Source organism: Trachypithecus francoisi, unplaced genomic scaffold, assembly GCF_009764315.1.
Source record: "Trachypithecus francoisi isolate TF-2019V2 unplaced genomic scaffold, Tfra_2.0 Lachesis_group0, whole genome shotgun sequence".
Lineage (NCBI taxonomy): Eukaryota > Metazoa > Chordata > Mammalia > Primates > Cercopithecidae > Trachypithecus > Trachypithecus francoisi.
The window spans coordinates 7,504,620-7,527,865 of record NW_022681453.1 but is presented as its reverse complement, the minus strand read 5'-3'; the positions used below and the strand labels follow the sequence as shown (position 1 = coordinate 7,527,865).

The 23,246-nt window shown below is 39.9% G+C and overlaps 1 protein-coding gene across 1 annotated transcript in view; it reads left to right on the top strand.

The window, feature by feature from the left end:
* The first annotated feature begins 3,559 nt into the window (after positions 1-3,559).
* Positions 3,560-23,246, top strand: part of KCNAB1 (potassium voltage-gated channel subfamily A member regulatory beta subunit 1) — a 448,855-nt gene continuing 429,168 nt past the window's right edge. Inside the window, exon 1 of the mRNA XM_033203391.1 lies at positions 3,560-3,975. Within this exon, the coding sequence (XP_033059282.1) occupies positions 3,701-3,975 (275 nt within the window). The 5' untranslated portion in view covers positions 3,560-3,700. The remainder of the gene's footprint in view (positions 3,976-23,246) is intronic.

Sequence of the window (23,246 nt, the reverse complement as noted above, 5' to 3'; positions counted from 1 at the left end):
TATATCATTTAAAAATGACACATCACTGTGATTTTTATGTATATTTGAGAAGACATTCAAAGAACTGAATGATTTTACTATAAAAAATTTCCATTTTCATTATTTATGTAAACAAGATTTCTCACAACACATACCTTTAAAAATGGAAACATAAAGGGAATAGAATTAATGCTTAATCCTACCTGTCTCAGTCTCCTAATAAATAACATACCTCCATGAACACGTGACCTAATTCAGAAAAAATATCGCAGCCCTATACAAGCCATTAAAAGACAGATTTTCAAAAAAATTTATTTTTATGTTAAACAAAGTTTATCAAAATTTATAAAATCTGCATTTGATCAATTATGTCTGATTGTAATTGTCAAGATGACACAATCCCTAAGATATCTGATAACACTTAATCTTATGGTCATAAAAAATAATTTAAATTTTTATTTATATTAATACTTTCATTGCATCAAAATTATTTGACAGGGTCATCTGTAAGACACTGTCAAGCATACAAATATTACATATTAAAATAAAATTCTGGGTGAGACACTGACTGGAAAAAAATAGTTCAGGGAGAAAGAGGAAGAACGTTAAATTTCCAGCTGCTAAAGAAGAGCTTGTTCATGAATTTTTAAAATGGATAATGATAGATATCAAATAGCTATGGGATTTAAATTTCACTGGACACACTTAAGATAGTGATGTAACCACTTTATTTAAAAATAATACTATGTACAATATGCTAGATGTTGCATCCTTTGCAACTACAGTCATGCATTCCTTAACAACAGGGTTACTTTCTGAGAAATGCCTCCTTAGACGATTTCATACTTGTGGGAATATCATAGAATGCACTTACACAAACCTAGATGGTATAGCCTATTCCACACCTAGACTATATGGTAGAGCCTATTGCTACTAAGCTACAAACCTGTCTAGCATATTGCTGTACTAAATATTGTAGGTAATTATAACACAATGGTAAGTACGTGTGTATCTAAATATAGAAAAGGTAATGGTTGTACTACAACATTATGATACTATGAGGTCACTAGGTTATAAAAATTTTTCAGCACCATTATAATCTTATGGGACCACCATGGTGTATGCAGTACGTCATTGACTGAAATGTCATCATGTGGCTCATGACTACTTAATTTATGATGAAAAATGTTGTTTGTATACCTAAAAGTGTTGAAGTTAATACTTAGTTTTCCAAATTTTTAAAAGGGAAGCCGAAGCAGAAAGTTTAGATTCTACTGATGCAATGGTTTCTAACCTGGAGAATAAATATTAATACTTATTGAATGTTAATAATGCTAGAAATTGTTCTAAGTCTCACACATATATTGTTAAATGTTTATAGTAAAGATATAAGTAGTGTTCTTATTACTCCTGTGCACTATAAAAAACCCCAAAACTTAATGGTGGTAATAAAGCAAACATTATATTTAGCTCACAATTTTGTGGGTTAGGAATTTGGGAGGGTATGAGTTGGTCATTGTAATTTGGGAAGTCTTTTGCATTTGCAGTCAGATGTTGGCTGGGACCGCAGCCATCTAAGGATAGTGCCCAAGCTGACTGTTGTCTGGAAACTCAGCTCAGGCTATTGATCAGTGCACCTGCAAGTGGCTGTCTAGCAAGGCAATGTTAAGGTAATCGGGTTCCTTACAGAATGAACATTCCAAGAGTGGTGGGTGAAAGCTGCATGGTCTTTCTGACTTAACTGTGAATGTTACATAGTATCAATTCCACCACATCATCAAAGTAGTGTGAAGTTCACCCAGATTCAAGGGGCTGAGAAACAGACCCCACCTCGCAATGAAAAGAGTGTCAAAGAATGAGTTTTAAAACTGGCACGAGTAGATAATTATCTCTGTTTTTATAGATGAAGGGAATAAAGCATACTGGAGTTAAGAAATTCGTCTAGGATCGCAGAACTGGTACATAATGGAGTTAGGATTTGAACCCAAGCAGTCTGACTCCAGAGCAGAGCTCTTAAACACAACAGCCCTACAAACCAAGGACATTGGGAAGCCCTCTGTCTCCTTGGCTGAATGAACATAGTGCCCTTTTCACAGTTCCATTGCAGAGCCCCCTATTGAAACATCTCCAAGAATATTAAACTGGGGGGATTGTCTCCAGTCTGCACTTTGGGGAGTCTGGTTGCTATGCATTTAATGTTGCCAGAACTCCTCAATGACTCAAGGGATGGGAGCAAAGAGAGAAGTTGAAGAGGCTGTCGCCTGCTAGTGCTAACAGTTCCTGAGACCCCACAGTGTCAGATGGGACTGACCCTGCTAGTTGATATCAGCTGCCTCCTTTGATACATGCTTCAGGCTGCACATTACTTGCTGGTCACAGTTCTAATCCTAGACTGTCCTGGACACTGATATCAAACAGCTTTTACCCAAATATGTAAGAGCCCACATAGCTGTTAATTGGTTAATATTGATATTGGTTAATTAACAGCCATAAGGATCCTCAAAGACCTTGACAGACTTTCCAGAAGAGCTAACTGCACTTTCCTATCTCTTTAAGAAGACATGCTTCTTTCCTGCTTCCTCTCTTGCTCTTCTCAGGGGCTCTAAGGCCTTGCTATACCTCTATAATTTTTAACCTATGGTCTTGTCATGGAAAGAAAAATTCATGCACCTTCCCAAGTTCTTTACATGCAGCAGACACTGAGACAGTTGATCCAGAAGAGACTTAAGTTGATTGAGGCGGAGGGTACCCGGTGCTTAACGGGTCACTAAACAACTCTGTGATAGACCCCTAGGTGGACCCTGACATCATTATCTCCTAAACTAAAACAGAGTCAGATCCATGGGTGTGTGGGGGTCAACCCCAAGCATCTTAACCATAGGCCGTCAACTTGGCTTTCTTTCTTTCTCCCAAACTAGTTTTCATGTACACTGGACACACACATACACATCCATGCACATACAGGCTCCCACCATTCCCTCCCACTCTTCTGTTTTTTCACACCAACTTTGGCCTTCGTCTTCCCAATTATCAGATAATTCTCACGGCTTCCATTTGTCAGAATTGCTGGGAAGGGCAGTTACTGAATCAGTTATGAGGGCTTACCATTCTCACATTAGGAATGAAAGAGTGCCTGATATACATTATGTGGTTCACTGACATTCAAAGAAATATAAAATAAATGTAAAATGGTAAGGTTTACACAAGAGAAATAATCTTCCCCTTGCATTGATACTGTTAAACTTATTTGAAGAAATTCACATGAAAACTTTTAAAACTCCAAAGGGACTCTAATCAGGAATGGCTAATGAGCCTCCAGAAATCTTTTATAACCTAACATGATTATCAAATATAATTTACCAAACCTATATGACCAAAGGTTCAGAGTTGTCATTATTAAATAAAGCAAAAGTCCTAACTTTGCAGAAGAAACAGCCACTGCCAAACTTCAGTATTACAAAGTTGTTGGGAGTTGTTTTTAAAATTTCCATGTTTCAAGATATCACAGGCAGTGGCCACCTTACCTCTTCATTAGGAAAGGTTAGAGATACATTTTCATCCCAAGCCACAGACTGGGCTCAATTACAGCTTTGTGGCAGGATAAGGTTAAGAGAGGTGGAGTGGGCAGGGACGAGGGAGGGAGACAGAAGCAGAAAAATCAATTCAGATTACTTTGATGACAGTGACTTCCAGTCTTCTCTGAAAGACACAAATCTCCACGATGCTGGCAGCCCGGACAGGGGCAGCGGGGAGTCAGATCTCAGAGGAGAACACCAAGTTAAGGAGACAGTCTGGGTTTTCTGTAGCAGGGAAAGACAAATCTCCCAAGAAAGCCTCAGAAAATGCTAAAGACAGCAGTCTTAGCCCTTCAGGGGAAAGCCAGCTCAGGGCGCGTCAACTGGCTCTGCTGCGCGAAGTGGAGATGAACTGGTACCTAAAGCTCTGCGACCTGTCCAGCGAGCACACCACCGCTTGCACCACGGGCATGCCTCACAGGTAAGCTGTCCCTGCTCTGCGCGGGCTTTGGGAGATGCCATTCGAAGGTGCTCTGGAGAGCACTCTGATTTCTTTTCCTGTGCAGCTGGAAATCTTAACGGCTCTAATTGCCTTAGAGATGATTGGCGCTTCAGAATGTGTAACCACAAGCAGCAGGATCTTGGTGCAAATGGCAAATAATGTTCCCTGTATTGTTATTCAGAAAAGACCCCTTACAGGGAGGCAGTGGATGCTTAGGAGCTGACCGCACAAAAGAGCGTTATGATTTTTCTTAAGTAAAAATCAGAGGAGTTCAGAGATGGTAGGAAAATGCTCCCTTCCAAAATTACTGCAAAAAAGAGTTTGCAATCTTTCAGCATTTCCTTTACTCTGAGAACTTGGGGATGAGGGAAGCACATTTGTTTTGCCTGTTTGAAAGTGTGTAGTTGAGTAGTGTGAACTTGTTGAATGAGGGGTCCGGCTGGCTATAGGGATGCAGAATGGGAGATACCACCAATACAGGGATCTGAGTCCCGTGTCTAAGACAGGTAACATAAGGAGAAAAAGGTACCTTTTAAAAAAGAGATAAATGTAAGGCAAATCTCTATGGGTTTTCTTTCTGTTCTTTTCTCAGCCTCAGCTTCAAATAAAGCAGAGGAAGGATAATTTCACAAATCCCAGTGTTCCAAGGCAAAACGTACTGAGTAAAAAGCGTCTGGAGTCCTGAAATTTAAGGATGCTTATTTTCTATAATTTGTGCAAAAAATCTCTTAGGAATTAAAGATAATTTTGGAAGAAAAAGTACTGTGAAAATAAAGCCTAGAATAGCTATCTTATTAAATGGTAATAAAAATTCATTTGAGATGAAAAATGGTTCCAATTACTTGATCAAAGTATGGAAAACTCCTTTTGTAGAGACTGTATGGTAGCACTGAAATTCTGCAATGCAGCCTGTATCAAAGCATCCAGTGGACTCTGAGCTGCCTTTCTGTCTATATTTCTAATTCCAAGAGACACTACAGAAAAACTTTAGTAATTGAATTAACTTGTGCATATAGACTAAAAACTTGTACCATACACTTTAAAACTCCTCAACTAACTTTCATTTTCTCTTTCTCAAGGCAGCAATAAATAGATATTTTAAAACCTAAACTATTATTCAAAAATCAACATTTAAAAATTAGCACAAAATAAAGCTTCTGGAAATGTTCTGTGAAATACATTTGGTATTCACGGCCAGAGTGGTTTGTCTGAAGCTCTTGTATATGCTCTTGGGCCCACATTTGGGGTACATGGGAGGAAGACTCAAGGAGAATAGTCTCATTTAAAGAAAGTTTGAATGAGCTTGTTAGTGTTGGGGTGTATCTCGTTACAGATCTCATATTTCAAACTATTAGATATCTCACATCTACAAATCTTAAAGCTATTATTAAAGAGCCTCTAGGAAAAAGAGTTAAGTGGCAAAGGAAAGCATTGAAAATGATTTTCTTCCATAACATTTTCCTTGACTTACAATACATCAGAAATTTCCTTTAAAGAGTCTAATACAAGACCACAGAATTCTTTATTATCTGACATTCGAACAATATTTAACAAGTCAGAGTGGCTTATTAGTTAACGTAACCAAGTTTAGCAAGAAACTTTTGGGGAAAAGCAATATCTGCTCTTTTCTGCTTCACTTAAGCAATAATATTTTGTTCTGTAATCAGAAACGACTGGATTAGACATGATCCGGAATTAATGTCTCCTATGATAATCTGTGGGGCAGTGTTATTCATCACTGATTGACAATAGCATTGTGTTTGCCTTGTTTAGTGAAAGGGTTGAAAAAGAGTGAAGGTATGTCTCACATCATCAAAAATTAAAAATGTCCCATCCTTCTTTATTATTGCAGCATGATTATTTCCAGGAAGAAGCGAGTATGTGTAGTTGGAACTAACTCTATTTTTAAATTAAATACATTTATTACAGAGTTCAATGTTTGCATAGCTCAGGAAACTAAGGCAGTTTTTCTCATCGCCAGCAACTTTTTTACCTCTCAAATGTTGGAACTGCATTCCTCTATTGAGTCCTTGAGATTCCTGGACAGTGACAATGTCTGATGGTGCAATCTCTTCCAATTTTAATGTAAACGATAGAGTGTGCGATCCCCCAAGTCACCCAAATTTTTCTTTCATTCGTAAATGTCAGTCATTGAGAAGTCACAGAAAATTTTCTTGGACTTCCAATTATTCTTTCTTCCAATAGCATGGCCCACGAGTGATATCTCCATTAGAAACTTGTATGTAGAAGATAAATGTGATTAACTTATAAAATATTAACAACTTTATCCACCTGTGAAACATTACTTATGAGACAGAATATGAAATGTATTGAAGAGTCCTTGAAGACATGACACATTTGCTGTTGGCAATAATTCTTTGGGTCTTTGGTTAATGTTCATCAGTAAGGAATTGCTAGTGAATTCAAACTTGTTTCCTTTCTTGGAAGATGGAATTAAAATATTTTACATCAGGTTAATTCTAGTTCCTGAGGAATTTGAGGATTGCTTTATGTCCAGATTCTATGGTAACTTATATTTGAAACAAAGGGTATTATTAAATGATTGGAAGAAAGCATTAGAGGTGGGGGAGATTCAGCAGTCCTGGTATATTTAAGAAGTAAAATTGCAGGCAGCAGGATAGGGAATGCACTTTAGGTTTGTGGTAAGTAGATCTGACTCCTTTTCTGGGCTGTATTTACATATGACTATATAGTGAAACAACCTAATATACTTTGCTTAATACAGATTTATTGTTCATCTCAGAGTTGACTGATAACTCTGTGATACTGATTTTTTTAAGATGACAGTTCATGGCCCTGCACACCGAGGGAGGATGGGGCAGGGGCCAGAGTTCTGGAGTTGAAGGCAAAGGATTGGCTTTTCTTCTTACTGCTTGTGTAACTGTGGGCATGTTTTTTAAAAAAATTTTTGTTTTTGAATAACTTTTTTTTTCTATTTACAAAAGTAACATCTGAACTTTGTACTAGAGTTTGAAAACAGAAAAATACAAAGCAGAAAAGGCCACCATTGTTAATATTTTGGCATGCTTTCCCCAACATTTTGAATTTGGATTATGGGTAAAAGTCAGAATATCGTTCCTTTTTTCACTTAATATTATGCCAATCTATTTTATTGTCTTAAAAACAATTTAACATTTTCTAAGGACTACATCTTATGACCATATTATTGCTTAGCCATTCTTCTTTTATATACTATTTATCATTATTAGATATAATATTATGATAATTATCTTTGTATCATTTTAACCATATTTCTGCTTACTTTCTTAGGCTCTATTTCTTTTTTTTTCTTTTTTTCTTTTGAGATGGAGTCTCACTCTGTCACCCGGGCTGGAGTGCAGTGGTGCGAACTCAACTCACTACAACCTCCGCCTCCCGGGTTCAAGTGATTCTCCTGCCTCAAAATCCCAAGGATTACAGGTGGGTGCCACCAGGCCCGGCTAATTTTTGTATTTTTAGTAGAGTTGGGGTTTCACCATGTTGGCCAGGCTGGTCTTGAACTCCTGACCTCAAGTGATCCGCCCCCCTTGGCATCCCAAAGAGTTGGGTTACAGGCGTGAGCCACCGCGCCTGGCCGAGGCTCTATTTCTAGAAGTTCAATTAATGGATGAATGTATTATATATGTGTATAGATAAACATATACATATACACATATACATAGATATGCAAATATATATATTTATTTTATTCTTAATGAATATTATCCAATTGCTTTCTGGAAACATTTTTCTCATTATACCTTCTCACTATCAATATTCAAGAATGCCTATCTCATTGCTTTCTCTGTACTACATAATGTTTACATGGAATCTTTAACACTGAGTTTTATAGCTCAACAAATTGTTGGGTTATTTAATGAACTTTTCCAGGTCTCAATTTCTTTGATTCCAAAAGGGGACCAATACCATTATAAAGAACTGTTGTAGGCCAGGCATGGTGGCTCATGCCTGTAATACCAGCACTTTGGGAGGCCGAGGCAGGCAGATCGCAAGGTCAGGAGTTCAAGACCAGCCTGGTCAACCTTGTGTCTACTAAAAATACAAAAATTAGCTGGATGTAGTGGTGCATGCCTGAGGTCCCAGCTATTCAGGAGGCTGAGGCAGAAGAATTGCTTGAATCCAGCAGGCAGAGGTTGCAGTGAGCCGAGATTGCACAACTTGTACTCAGCAAGACTCCATCTGAAAAAAAAAAAAAAAAAAAACCTATTGCAAAACTTAAATGAGATAATGTGCAGTGATTTGAAAGAGTAATGTGCTTTATTTTCACACTCTGTAAAATAGGGCTTGAGATATAACCCATACCGTACACGGTGCATTTAAAGCCTATGAAGAAAATTAAGGATGGATGACTCCAAAAATCCCCAACAAAAGTGTATACTTCACCTAGCACCAAGAGTACCTAGCATCCTGCTGTTCTCAATTAATATTTTGTAAGAGACCTTTGTGTGTCCTCACCAAAAGCTTTTTAAGGATTCGTAGGATACCATCCTGCTGAGGAAAAGTGATTTGGAAATAGTATACAAAGAGCTTTTAAACACTATCTGTATTCACATTTCAAATGATAGTTGACTGAACCTATTAAATTAGAGTTACTAGGAACATTTAGTAGGACATGTGAGTGAAAATTTAGCTATAGCATTTTAATACTGATTTTTGCCACCTTAATGAATGTTTCTTATTATCTAGGACAGTAGTTATGCTGAGACTCGCTCCTAATATTTTCTCTCTCTGCTCTCAAAACTGCTTGACTTCCAAGAAAGTGTTTACTCACACTTGCTTCTAGAAGGCCGGATGTGGTTCTATGTGAGAAAAGGCAGTTAGTTTTCCAGGTGAGTTTGGTAGACTTGGTTCCTGCCAACAGGTAGCAGGAGATCCAAGAGCTTAGAAGCCTTTGGCTGAGTTTATGAAAGAATCTGAATTGATGCAAGAAGTTTATGCAAGAAGATATTCTTGTTAAGAATCAAGCTGGAGGTCAGTTAGTAAACATTCGACAGCCATTGATTGAGATTCTTGTTTGTACAAGGCCCTGTAGGTGACACAAAGATGAAATTAGAAAAGATTCTAGTTGCTTGCGGCCTAGGAGTAATTGGATATGGACTTGGAAGATGTGCAGGATTTGAGCAGGAGGAGATGGGGAGGGGAAGGCAATCCATGCATAGGGAAGAGTGAGCAGAGGTGCAGATGAAGGGGGCAGGAAATGAAGATAGAGAGCTGCTTCTGTTCACGAGGCTACTGACAGCATCCTTCAAAGTTTCTTGCAGGCTGGATCTGGGAGTGTGGCCAGGAGAACAGGAGGAGAGGAGGCCATTTGGCTACTTTGGAGACTGGGGAGTTGGGTAGAGGGCAGGCATAGAGGACAGGCAGTGTGTGCAGGCCAGTCTCAAGAAGAGGCAATGCCCAGGAGGAGAGAGGATGATGGTTGGAGTCTGTAGTAGAGTCTGGGGGGAAATTTGTAGGAGAAAGCTGATCTGTGGATGTTTTTAGGCAGAGGGGAGGAGTCCAGGGGAGAGAGAATGTGTGTAATGCAAAGAATAGAGCAAATTCGTCCCCAGATCCCCAAGGAGGGGGAGCCTCTTGGGTATCAAATGCAGGTATTAGCTTTGGCAAAGTGAAGTGTAGTTGGGCCTGGTGATGAAAATGAAGCTCTGGAGTCTGGTGGCCAGCAGACTGCATCTCAGCAGTACCACTTACTAGCCTGGAGGCTCTGGGTAACCCCCTTGCCTGAGAGAAGCAATTGGTTTTGGTTGAGGCCACAGATCCTGGAGCTAGGCTGCTGGGTTCAAGCCCTGGCTCTACCACTTACCAGCTATGTGATTTAGTCTTCTCAGCTATAAAAAGTGGGTAATGATGGCAGTAATACCTTAGGGTTGTTATAGGAGCTCAAATGACTTAAGTAAGTAAAACTCACAGGACAGCAGTGGGCACACACAGTAGTAAATATGATATTATACAAAGGTCTTAGCATCATTCCTGACACATGATCTATGCCTTTGCTATTATCATGAGACTGTTATTGGAGATGCCAAAAGTAGGGATGCCTCTCTTTTCTGGAGTGTGCTCACACTGATTCTGTAAATGGGCATAAAAATATCTAGCTAATAAGACTGCTGTAAGGATTCCATGAAATGATGTAAATCATCTGGTATAGATTAGACACTCAACCAATTTTGGTGCTCCTCTCTGCCACTTTCCTCCTTTTCCACATTCCTGGAACATAGAGGACAGTATCAGTAAGATGGTATCTGGGATGGAGTATGGAAGGATGGAAGTGAGCTATAATGGAATAACTCTAAATTATTCAAACCAATATTTTTTTTCCTAGAAAAGGCTATTAATTCATTTTTTGTTGTTGAAGAGAAAGCTCTTCCTTTTCTAAAAGATATCTATTTCTTAGAGCAGACACATTCTTCCTAAGGCTGTAATTCTTGTCATATTTGTATGAGCAGTCACAAAGAAGTATTTTTTCAGAGATATTGGAATATGAGAACATTTTTATGTAGTTTACTGTGATTTTAGTTATATGCTAGAAAGATTGCCTCCTAGCTCATCGTTCTCTTGTTTTGCATGTTAGAGAAAATCTTGGACCACTGAATGATTGGGCTAGGAGTGGAAGGGTGAACATCAACAGGACAGGATTTAGGTAGCCAGAGAAAGTTACAGCGTCCCAGCAGCAGCCTCTGGGGAGTGTTGGAGTTGCCATGGTCACTAAAGATGGTGATGATGTCCTTTGACTTGGGCATGAGGCTGCCATTACCATGTGTAGCTGCACCACCAGGGTGATGAGTTGGAAGTGGACATCCCTGGACAGGCACATCACTCCAGAGGAGCAGCCAAATGCACAGGGGCTTGATTCAGTCTGCAACCCTGTGACTGCTTTTTTTGGTTACTTTGACAAAACTGAGCCAGACTAAAGTGTGTGTGTGTGTGTGTGTGTGTGTGTGTGTGTGTATGTGTGTGTGTGTGTCTGGTTTCTTCTGAATGACTGTGGACACCTAGAAGGCAGTGCCTCTATCTTGGTCTTCTGACTTGCCCATAGGGTTCTTTCCTAACTGGCCATTGATAAATTAGATAGAGCGTAAGCTCTGGCTCCTCTTTCTCTGAGATCTCTCTGCCATTCCAGGGAATGGGCTCATGTAACAGTAGGAAAATTGGTTGAGGGGGGCCGGGAGTCATGATTCAAATCCCATTTTGTAGTGTGGTCATAAGTAAGGTTTTTAAAGTTCTCCAGAACTCAGTGCCTCCTCTGTAAAACAATGAGACTAGACGAGATGATCCCTTGAGCTTTGTCCAGCTTTGAGCCTGTGGGGTGTAATGACATAAACCTGACCAAAGGGATACACTGTGTTGTTTATAGAGACAGTGCAATTGAAGTATCTCTCAAAGAAAAAGGGGACGAGGTGATGCTTTGTTTTGAAGTTGGACAAGAAGGAGAAAAATTCTCTTTGATTTTCAGAGTGTGTTATTTTAGTGATTGGTTCATTACTGACAGATGTTTAATTTTTTAAAAAGTGTTCTTTAGTAGAAGGAGACAGAGTAACACAAATACCTACAATTTGTAGTATCCTTGTTTATAAAATGTCTTCTCATGCATTATCTCATTTGCCTTCACACAACATAGAGCCGGTGTTCTCCTACTTTCCTATGAGGCAATTTACCTCATAAAGCCAACATACATGATCATCTAGGCCCAGATCCCAGGTCTCCTGGTTCCTTGTCTGGCTTCTTTACATGCTTTCAATGTTTCCCAAACTATGGCACTCTAATTGTGCCAGAGATGATTTTTGGGGGCATGTGGAAATTAAATCTTTCAATGGGTTGATAATTCATTTTCATGACTATTAGGAAGAAATGTATAACATACACCTAAAATCTATGAATTCATGGCTATTATAGCAGGGCACAAGGATAAGTTTTAAAATAAATGAGGCAGTTTATAGGAAAACATTCACTAACTATGAGTAGTGGTGGAATTCAGATCTGACAAAAATCCTTAAGATGATACACAAAGGACTATTTCTTTCATCTCCTTCATAATTATTAAGCATTTATAAAGCATCATGCCGTCTTCCAGGGGCTTTTTATAGTCATTCTGTTTAATTCATACAACAACCTCATAGTCTTGTTACAACCCATATCCTTCAGTGAAGGAGAGTGTGGTTCTGCCTGTTCATTTTCTGTCAATTTTTGATTTTTTTTTCTTCTTTTCTCATTAAGGGGATGAAATATTCCCTGAGCTACCTCCTTGCTGAATATGCTCAAGTATGTTCCAGGTTATCTCTTTAGCCTTTGTTATTCTACTCCATATCCAAGGTCAACCTTTCTCGTTCTGTCTCTATGTACTGAATACTCTGCTTCTCTGGGGTGCGGTGATATCATACCATGAGTTTAAATTTAGCCTTAGCTATACAGCTTAGTTGTATTTTATACAGCTTGGCTTATTAAGTTTTCACATTTACTTTTCACGTTGTTGTGTGGTTGTGGTATTAGCCAGTTAGAGACATTGTGCCTCTTGCCTCCTCTGTAAGTCGCCGTGGATATACAAACTGGGGACACATTAATATAAGTTCTGATGTCAGACTGACTTAGGTCTAAAGTCTACCCCTTACAATCTATGTGAACTGGAACCTCAGTCTTCTCACCAGTAAAATCAGAATAACAGGGTTACATATTCGTAGAGTTGAGAAGATTAAATGAGATAATATCCATAAAAGTTTTAGCATAGTGCTGAGTGCATAGGAAGGGGCCTTCAGCAAAAGCCATAATTCCTATTCCCCTTTGAAGTGCCATCAGGCCCTCTGTTATTTTGCCTCCCTGATCTTCCTTTAGCTAAGAGTCCCTCTATGAGCTCCTTAAGCTTGGAAAAATTCTCCAAGCCTTAGCAAATGGTCTTGACATGCTGCTTCCCTCCTTGCTTCACTTACAACCTTGTTCTTCTAAGATTGTCATTCATACCCTGATTTAAAATCTTTTCTGATTAACATGGATCAAACACCTTGTCTGTCTCACATTTCCTCTCTTCATGCACAGTGGATCCATCTCTTGTCTCTGGAATAGAAAGGCCTAGATTTAAATCCTAGCTCTGTTTCTGGCAGGTTGTGTGGATTTTAGCAAAACACCTCTCCTCTCCAAGCCTTGATTTTGTCAGCTATATGGTAGAAATGAAAACATCTATGTTATCCATCTTCTAGGATTTTAAAGATTAGATCCAAAGTATATGTGAAAATACTCTGTATGTTATAAACAACCATCTGTGTGTTTGTTATTATTTTTATTACCTTCTGCACTGGACATGGGCTCTAAGTCAGCTTAGAACACGGCTTAGGAGCGTGGTTACCCCAATCTGTTCTTCTAGTAAACATAGGGGTAGATACAGCCATGCTTCATTCCTTGACCTTGGACAAGCCTTCCTGGGTGAGCTGACCAAAGTCCATGACATCTGCCTTCTTTTCCTAATATCAACAACTGTTTATTGATTATTTATTATATAGCTAGCACATTCCTTAGATATTCCATTGATTCCTTCCCAATGATCCATGTGCATGTGATGCCTATTTTTATGATCTCCACTTTGTGGAAGGAAATTGAGCCTTAAAAATAATCCTGCCCAACGTTAGCCGGTTAAGTATGTGATAAAGCCAGTACTTGAATCTGGAGAATCAGGCTGCAGACTGCAGATGCACATCTTAGCTCAACAGAATGTCTCCCCCCTAGTTTGGGTTGATTATAGATCACTACAAAGATGTCACTTTAGTCATTTAACTGTTCACCTTCACTTTCCACCACACTATAAGGTTCTGTAACTCGAGATGTGGCAGTCATGTCTTCCCCTCCCATTTGAAGTCTTTGCTTCTTGCCCTGCACCTGTCTATCAAAAGGCTGGGAGGCTGAAACGTTGGAAAGTCACTTGGGTGGATAGCAAAGGGTTGTGTCATAGGGTGAACTATGGATTTTTATATTTCCTCAGGCTTTTCTCCCACAGAAGCTGTTTCCATCGAAAGATCTGTGTAAGTGCAGAGGCCTGAGGAGGCACCCAAGTGGCATCCCTTATAAGACAAATTTAATTCAATTTCAGAATTTGAGTTTAAGTCCGTCTTTGGCCACCTCCCTCTCATCCTAGCTCTGAGAGCTAGACAGCAATAGCTGCCCGGGTCTTTCAAATTGTAGACTGTGGTTGTCACTGAATGGTATGTGCTAATTTCCTGCCAGGGATTTTTGCCATTGTATTGTGTGTTTTTGCTGCATGGGAGGAGGAAACAACACGGTTTTGAGGAGCACTTACTCGTATTTCTCTGGAGATGGCAGTTGAAACACAGCTTTCCCCAACAGCCTCCCCAGGTATGTGAAATGTCATCAGGTGTCAGTTTTAGAGAAATATCTCCATCCCATGGCAAGAGAAATTAGGAGCTTTTTGTGCATTGGTACACACATTGTGACCTAATTTCAAACAGAAACTTGCCAAATATTTCTTCAGTCTCCAAAAAATTAAACTAGGCTTCCCGCCAGATATCTGGCTCTGGTTTCCAATCCAGGAATGGCTCCCAAATGCTTATTGTGGATAGGCTGTAGGTGAATGCCTTCTACAAAATAAAGTGCATTGTTTTTATTAAAGGTAACCCTAGCTGCAAAATTCTGAAACCTCAATACCTTGAAATCAGAAAGTTTATTTCAAGCTGGGTGCACTGGTGGCTCACAATGGTAGTCCTAGCTACTCAGGAAGCAGATATGGGAGGATTACTTGAGACCAGGAGTTTGAGACCAGCCTGGACAGCACAGTGAGACCTTGTTTCAAAAAAGAGAAAGTTTGTTTCTTATTTATGTAAGTCCAATCAGGGGTGGGAAGGGTCCAGTCAGGTGGGTCTTGGGCTGATGAAAATTCTATCATCTTCATCTTTTATTTTCTAAGCTGGCCCATAGTTGAGCACTGACATGGATCAAGAGAGGAGTATGGGAGGAGTAGGTGGAGGGCCCATGTTGTGAGCCAGGCCTGTAAGTGGTACCTGCAGGCAGAGGCAATGTTGACTGAAATTCAGCCACATGACCACATTCAACTGCAAGGCAGGCTGGGAATTGTAGTTATAAATGTATGCCTTGGAAGGAAGAGAAGTGGGCATGGTGAATCCCAGGTCCATTTCTGCCACAGAGCTGTGTTTGAAACAGGGTTATGGAGCTTCTAAGGTAGAGTTTGGCTATTTTCCATAACATGGAGAGACCAAGGCATTCCTTTACTTTCAATGTTATTCCCCTTGTTCAAACTGGACCTCTTGACCTGACCTTTCCTGAGCCACATGGTGGGTCAATCTCTTCTGGCTTCTTTGTTTGGATCTCAACTTTCCTGTTTCACTGAGAAGGCCGATGACACTTCAGAGACCTGTAGATGGTCATCTGATATCCATCTGGCAGTGGAACACTGATGAAGTAAGCAGCCTTCCTTATGTCAGTCCATGAGCATCAGCTCTCATTTTGAACCTGTCAGAGTTTTCCTCCTTGCCCTGAGGCTCACTCATGACTGGATGAGGCTCTTGGCAGCTCATGTTTTATTCCTCCTTCATTCTATTGTGAGATGGAGTTGCTGCAAGGCCATCCCTTTCCATGGTAACAGCCACAGACTCTGGTGCCACAGACATGGTCTGATGTCTCAGGAGGCAGGATCAGGCACATGGAAGCAAGGCTCAGGGAGCGCTTGCGGAGAGTCAGGAGAGCTCACTAATTCAGTCTGTCATTTCAGAACAGATAAGGTGCATGTTTTTAAGGGGAGCTTCTACAACACTGTGTTCATTTAAACAATATAATCATTACACAGGTTTTTCTATAATGTACCTCCAGGATTCATAACAACAGACAAGATAATCACTTTGCTCCCAGAAGCAGGAGACAGCATGGTTTTGAATATAATGTTGTTAAATAAAATTGCATATCCTCAATGATATTCTGGCATTCTTCTCTGAATCACTATCCTCAGTCAAGTTATATATACATTTTTGTGCAGAATTAATGAGGAATTTGGAGAATAATAGGTTAAGAAAATATGGTTTGTATGCAAGAGACTTTTTATTACAAATATCTCCCATGTGAAATATTTCCTTAAAAAAAATCAAAGCCTAAGGTACATTTCGTAGCTTAATCTTTATATTTAATTTGATTACAGCAATGGACATTAAGTATGAAACAAGCTGTCCAAAGGGCTGTTGAATTATTTAATTACCTCTGGGATTAAGGAGGTGAGAGTCAGCACAAACAATTCTACAAGTGGGATGTGTTAGAAAGATCAGCTCTTTCTGTCTCCAAGCTTAGTAATTTGAACGATGTGACTATCCAAACACCAGTTGCTGTTGAGCAAAATATTAAATGCTTAAATCTGTTTGCAATATTTTACATTCCAGATGGTCATTTATCTAAAAGAAGTACCGAATGTGTTTTAAAAGTATTTTCAGTTAAATGAATTTTCAATGAAGTTAACATTCAGAATTAGTTTTTTAAAAAGGAAGAAATATACTTACATTTAAGGACGTTCTTTCATGACCATATATGTAACATTGAAATAGTTTCTAGCAATCAAACTAGAAAATTAAACAGAATTTATTCAGGAAGCTGGAGCATCTACCATGTTCCAGTTCTGAGGATACAGGGATGCAGAGTCAGGGCTTCTTGCCCTGAATGATCCTGGGATCTGTTCAGGGAAGACAACACTACAGTAAAGTTTTTTGGTGTGATCTTAGAAGTGTGAAGGAACTGCTATAAAATTCAGGTAAAGGTGTGATTAGTTACACCGGGAGGCAGGGAGACAGGAAAGAGAGGCATCAGGAAAAAATACACTTAAGATGCGCATTTCAACTAGACTTATACGAGAATGCATGGGGGTTTGTGGGAATGCAAACCAATAAGGAGGCAGGTAAGAAACGGCTGAGGGAAAGAAACATGTAATCGGCAGCTTGAGAACAAATTGGTTGACTTTTTTTTTTTTTTTAGGTTAACCCACCAAATTGCTATTAATGGGGAAAAAAGTTATGAGGATGGGCCTGATAACATTTCTAAATGCAGGAAATATTCCCAATTAAGCCTCATTCATCTGACATTGTCAGAGAATGAAAATTTTCACCCAAGTGATTTTTTTCTAATACCTGAAACTTTCTAATTTAAGTGTCAAGGCTTTATTTTAACTTTCTAAACCTGAAGAAACTACTTGACAACTCTCATTTATCTTAATAAATGTCGGCTATGGTGCTGTGTTAAAATCTCCTCAGGGGCTATTAAAGCATATGGAGCTAGCTGTCTTGAAAACTGGAGGCCTCATTTTGCTATTTTATTTTTAAATTTTGACTTCTGAGTTTTTTCTTCCTCTATTATTTTTTCTGTATCCTTACCTTGCTGTAAGCTTTTCTTGCTGCTGTCAGGATGCCTGCCTTTAATAGTTCTTTTAATCTGATTTGCTATCGTTACTTTAGGGAGGAATGGGAAATAAGAAATCCAGTCTTGCTCAAATTATGTTCAAGAAAGAATACATGGTTTATGAATTGAGGTAATCAACCAGGAGGTTTGAAATATGGGCTTTGGGATATCTTATTTGTTCATTCATGCATTCTTGGTTGTGTTTTATCTGGCAAGGTTTCTAAAAAAGGTGATCTCTAAAAATTCAGTTGTTACTCTATTTGAACTAACATTTGAATCTGGGAAAATGTCAAATGCTGAAATTACTTCAAGTTTATGTTTATCTTGGAATAAACCACAGAGATTTTATAAAAGCAAACCATGTAGAACACAATATTTCAAAATGTTGATGGGATGCTTGTAGTCTACATTTTATACATTTCTCAGCCAAAGAAAACATTCTAGCACAAATAGAGTAAACAAAGTGAAACAATTCATTTGTCTTCTGCAGAGACACACAGAGGCCTTTTCAGTGGATTGTTTTTTCAACAGTTTTGCCTTGGAACTTTGGTGATTAAACATGTACAATTATTATACAGTGAAATGACACTTCAAGAGGCAGGATGGTATATTTGGGAGTTCAAAATATATAAACTGATTTAGTTTTCTTTTTTCATTTTCTTTTTTTTTCTTTATGACGGAGTCTCACTCTGCAGCCCAGGCTGGAATGCAGTGGCATAATCTCACCTCACTGCAACCTCTGCTTCCCGGGTTCAAGCGATTCTCATGCCTCAGCCTCCCGAGTAGCTGGAATTACAGGCTCCTGCCACCACACCCAGCTAATTTTTTTTTTTTTATTTTTAGTAGAGACGGAGTTTCACCGTGTTGGTCAGGCTGATCTAGAACTCCTGACCTCAAGCGATCCTCCTAGCTCAGCCTCCCAAAGTGCTGGGATTACAAGAATGCGCCATCGCACCCAGCCTAGTTTAGCTTTTGTTTTCCACATTTTTTTCCCCAGAGAAAGCTAATTAACTCAGAGAGTATTCAAATCATGCAAGCATTAGGCTGCCAGGCAAGGATTTAAGCCCTGGTCCACTAAGCCCCTGCTCCTGGGAACTTGCACTTTATTCCAGTCCTTACAATAATGACTGCTTAATAGTGCCAATTTACCTGGAAGTCTATTACCTTATTTGTAAAACAAGATCATTAAATCAGTTTATTTTTCAGAGTTCTTCTAGCTCTAGTTAGACTCCTAGATGTTTTAGATTAATCGTAAGTGCCTAGAAGATGAAGAGAGAGATTGCTTTGGATGGAGTGATTCCAGGGAGACTTCTTAGTGCATGATACCACAAAACAGAAAATATACAATTTTAGACTTGCTTTTGTAGCTGAGAATTACTTTTAATGGTGCCATTCTGCACCCCAGCCTCCAAGGCCTTGTCGCAGACAAGTTCCAGACCCCATAGAAATAACGTGTTGAAGAAGATAGATGAGCCCCATGGCAGAGCATGTGGCACCAGTGACAAAATACGTGGACTTCTTTGCAACTTTCAAAACTGCTTTCTGAGTAGGCACTTAAGGAGTGATGGAGGTATTTCTTGCTAGATGAAGAACAAATAAGCATTATTCAGATAACCTCTCTTTTCTCTTTAGCAAGGGAGAAAGTCATATTTAAAGCCATGCCCAACCATTTTATAATCATGCAGCCCATAGCATTGATGCCCCCTGAAAATTATTGCTTGTTAGAAGTCTGAGTCTCCCACATATAACTGTGTGTGCTGTGCACTGCACAACACTAGGGGGCACAATGCACGTGGGTTAAAATTTGGATGGCAGTCCTTGGAGTTGTGTAGTGTATGTGGTAACCCTTAGACACTGACAGCATTGCAGGTATTATAATAATAATCACCATTTATTGAGCCATTTATTCTGTACTAGTTACATCAAATACAATATTTCTTATAATTGTCACAACAACCCTATTAGGTAATATGATAAGCTGTAGTTTCCAGGGGAAGAAACTGGGACTCAGAAAGTGCCCACTGGTGGGCTGTAGTGGCAAGATTTGAACCCAAGTCTTCCTGACTTCATAGCCTGTGCTCTTTCTACCATACTCTACTCTCTCTGTGGAAATTCCCCTAAGCCAGGCCAATGCAGACTGGGATAAAGGAGAAGGTGATCTCAGCACCCTGGAAGCATTACTTCAGTGTTGACTTAACAGCATGAGACCACATACGATCATGCTGTCAAACCTTCCATGGCTCAACATTACTTAAAAAGAGAGCCTAGAGCCTAAATAATGCGACTGAGGCCTCATCTCCCATCCTTTCCACACTGCTCACCTACCTCTCTCCCAAAGTAGTCATTGCTTCTAACTGCCACATTTTGAGATATTTCTGGCCACATTGTGCACTTTTGCACATCTGGCCCCATGGACCATTTCCCTTCCTTTAGCTTTAGACTAATGCTACATTTTGGCATCTTTTGGGAACTTTTGAATAAAAAGCAAGAGAGCCATCATGCCCAAAGAAGGTGAGGAAGTTTTTGCTACAAATGCCAGAGCTCTACTCAAAGATGCTTTCTAGTTGAGGACTGTGGGATCAATGCAGAATAGTAGTTAAATATCAAGGGCCAGTCTTGCCTACAAACCCTCCATGACCAAGGTAGAGATCTATAGACCTAGTCACCAATAAGTGTGCTCACTCTTTTTCTTTTTTTTTTTTTAACTTTCATTTTTGGTTTGGGGGTACATGCAAAGGTTTGTTACATGGGTAAACTTGTGTAACGGGTTTGTTGTACAGATTATTTCATGATCTAGGTACTAAGCCTAGTACCAAATAGTTACTTTTTCTATCCTCTCACTCCTACTAAGTTTGTCTAAAGCAAGGTTATAATGTGTAATGTATCATACATTGGGGAGGGGTTGTTTTTATGCTGTAATGCAGGAGTATACAATAGATAAGCAGTAACGATAAGGAAAAGGAATCAGGTGAGACTGAAGATGCCGCCTTTGGATGCCAGGGAGAAGGAGCTAAGGCTGGCTCCATAGAGGCCCTCCATTAGTCATGTGCTGTACTCCCATGCACTATAACATGCAGCCCCTCCCCTATCCTACGAGCACTGTTGTGTTGTATTCGCTGAGAAAATCTAGACTAACAGGAGATGTGAGGGATTGTCTAGAAAAGCACCAATGAATGATAGAGACATTTAACATTAGATTTCTTGATGGACTGCAAACTTCTTCTTCTTCTTTATTTTTGAGACAGAGTTTCGCTCTGTCACCCAGGCTGGAGTGCACTTGCGCGATCTCACCGCAACCTCCGCCCCCCGGGTTCAAGCGATACTCCTGCCTCACCCTTCCGAGTAGCTGGCATTATAGGCACCCGCTGCCACATCTGGCTAATTTTTTTTTTTTTGTATTTTTAGTAGAGACGAGGTTTCGCCATGTTGGCCAGATTGGTCTTGAACTGCTGACCTCAGATGATCCACCCACCTTGGCCTCCCAAAGTGCTGGGATTACAGGCATGAGCCACTGTGCCCGGCCTGGATTACAAATTTCTGGAAGAACTCCCTCCACTCCTCCCACCCTTTACCTTTACTGCTGATGTTGTCTCAGGGTGTCTTCTCTGATCCTCTGCTCTTTTTCCAGACTGGGTTTAGCCTTAGCGATTGCCTCTATCTTTGCTCATATCACATCACTTTGTAATCTTTACTGGTTTCTCTCCTCTCCTCCACTGACAGCTCCTTGAGGGCAAAGGCAATGTTTTATGCATTGTGTTTTTTCAACACAACACACACATACTGTACTTAGCTGTAGTCTCACCACATACAGCTAGACCCCAAGGTAGCTCTGGCAAAGGTGAAGAGAAGATGGCAGTGACAGGAGGAGAAATCCCTTTAGAAGGTTCCCAGTGAGATGAAAGCAGACATCTCACAGCACCACCTACAGAGGGCTAGTGAGCGAGCACGCGAACAAGAGCAGAAAGAGGAAGTTCCTGTAAATAATCAGAATAGAAAAATATGCTCTGGACTGTAGTCTGGTGTCCCTTGTCCAAATTGACTTGGGTGGTCCCAATACTTCTCCACCCCAGCGGTGGCAGTGCATTCCCACTCCTCTAGCCCCACCAGCTCTGGCCTCAGTTTTTATTTTAGACCTGGACGATTCTTGGATGACTGCAACATGTCCAAGATATACAGTGTTCAACAAATCACCTCCTTAGCCAAGAAACATTTAAAACTAGGCTATAAAGGTGTTTGCTATATTCCAAGAATAACATAAATCTCATGGGCCTGGTATCTTTCATGACTGGTGAATAATTCATGGACTCCGAGTCTCACCAGTTACACAGGTGGAAGGTTCATCACCTCTAGAGTATGATTAGAGCAATTACTTTTTAAGATGCACAGAACATCAGATGTAGATTAGAAGAATCTTAGAGATTACCTAAGTCTGAACCTGTAAAGAAAGTAAGGGATCAGAAAGGTCAAGACCTGCCCAAGGTCACACTATTGTTTATGAATCCTGAACAGGTATAGATGAAGGCTGCCCGCCACCCAGAGCTGTGGGAGCTTCTATATGTGGCTTCTGTGTCCTGGACCTCCCGTGCCTCATCAGCAGGATGGGGCAGGCAGCACCTGTCTCATCACATGGCCCTGTTTTTTCCTACACTCTGCTGACCATGTGATTGCACAGTACTTAAATATTCTAAAAAGAATATGAAAATCATCGTTCTTGAGACACAGAAGGAAAGCAAGAAAGACAGCTGTCCTTCTCAGCTGCTCAGAGGCATTTCGTACAGTCTTACCACATTGAACTTAAAATTGATCTTAATTTGTATTGACAACCGAAGGGATAGATAGTTCTCTTATTAAATACAGTTTCTATCCTCCACCTTTAAACTGCGGCCTTTTATGACATTGACCTGCTTTTGGAACTTTGTGAAAAGAAACTTCAGTTCCAGACAAATATTGCCTTTCTCATTTCTCTCTCCTTTCCCGGGCCCAGTTCCAAATTTGGAGGACAAAAAGAGAGGGACACATGGGAGAGGGCTCCTGCCCCATGTTTTAGAAACTGCTTTCCTGGTTCACCTGTGTTTCTTCCTTGGCCCTCCACTGGCACCACTGCCTCAACCTCCAGGTGTTCTCAGCCCTGGAGGAACCACTTTCATGGCTCACAGTCAGATTTAACTGGTGGCTACCATAAGTGATGTCAATGGTGCAACTTTACTTGGGAATGCTAATTTCTCCCTAACTCCATTGTACTCCGTGTGTGTGTGTGTGTGTGTGTGTGTGTGTGTGTGTGTGTTTCCTAGCTTTTCTGACCTTTTCTTTACAAGCTCTTATTTCTTCTTTCATGCTCAGGGCTTTGGCTGCTAGGGTGAAAATGGAAATAGGTTTATGAGAGAAAAGGTAGCTATTGGGAGTTTAAAATTAAAGCAAGGAAATTGTTAATCTCTATGCAATGTTGACTGTGCACAAAGCATCATTCTGATCATTATAACTGGAGTTTACAAGCTTGTATCAGGTACAGTCCCTTCCCTAAAAGGCCTTCTAATCTGGATGGGGAGTGAAGAGGTACACTTGCAAGAGAGATATCTCATACTCTGGGACAGCATATTATGTTTTTGTTTCCCAAAGAAGGTACAAGTACCACTCATATGGCATTAAATAACTGATTCACTTTGTAAATGTAGTATATTGCTGTTTCAATTTCCTTTTATTTCTTTTCTCATTATTTAAAAAGGAGGGAAGAGAAAATCTCAGATTTGTGCTAAATTATCTTTAAAACCTCTCTAATACTTTTAAATCTTTGTCAATAAAAGATAAAAAGAGTTAAGACTCTGATCCCAAGCCTCTGGACACTA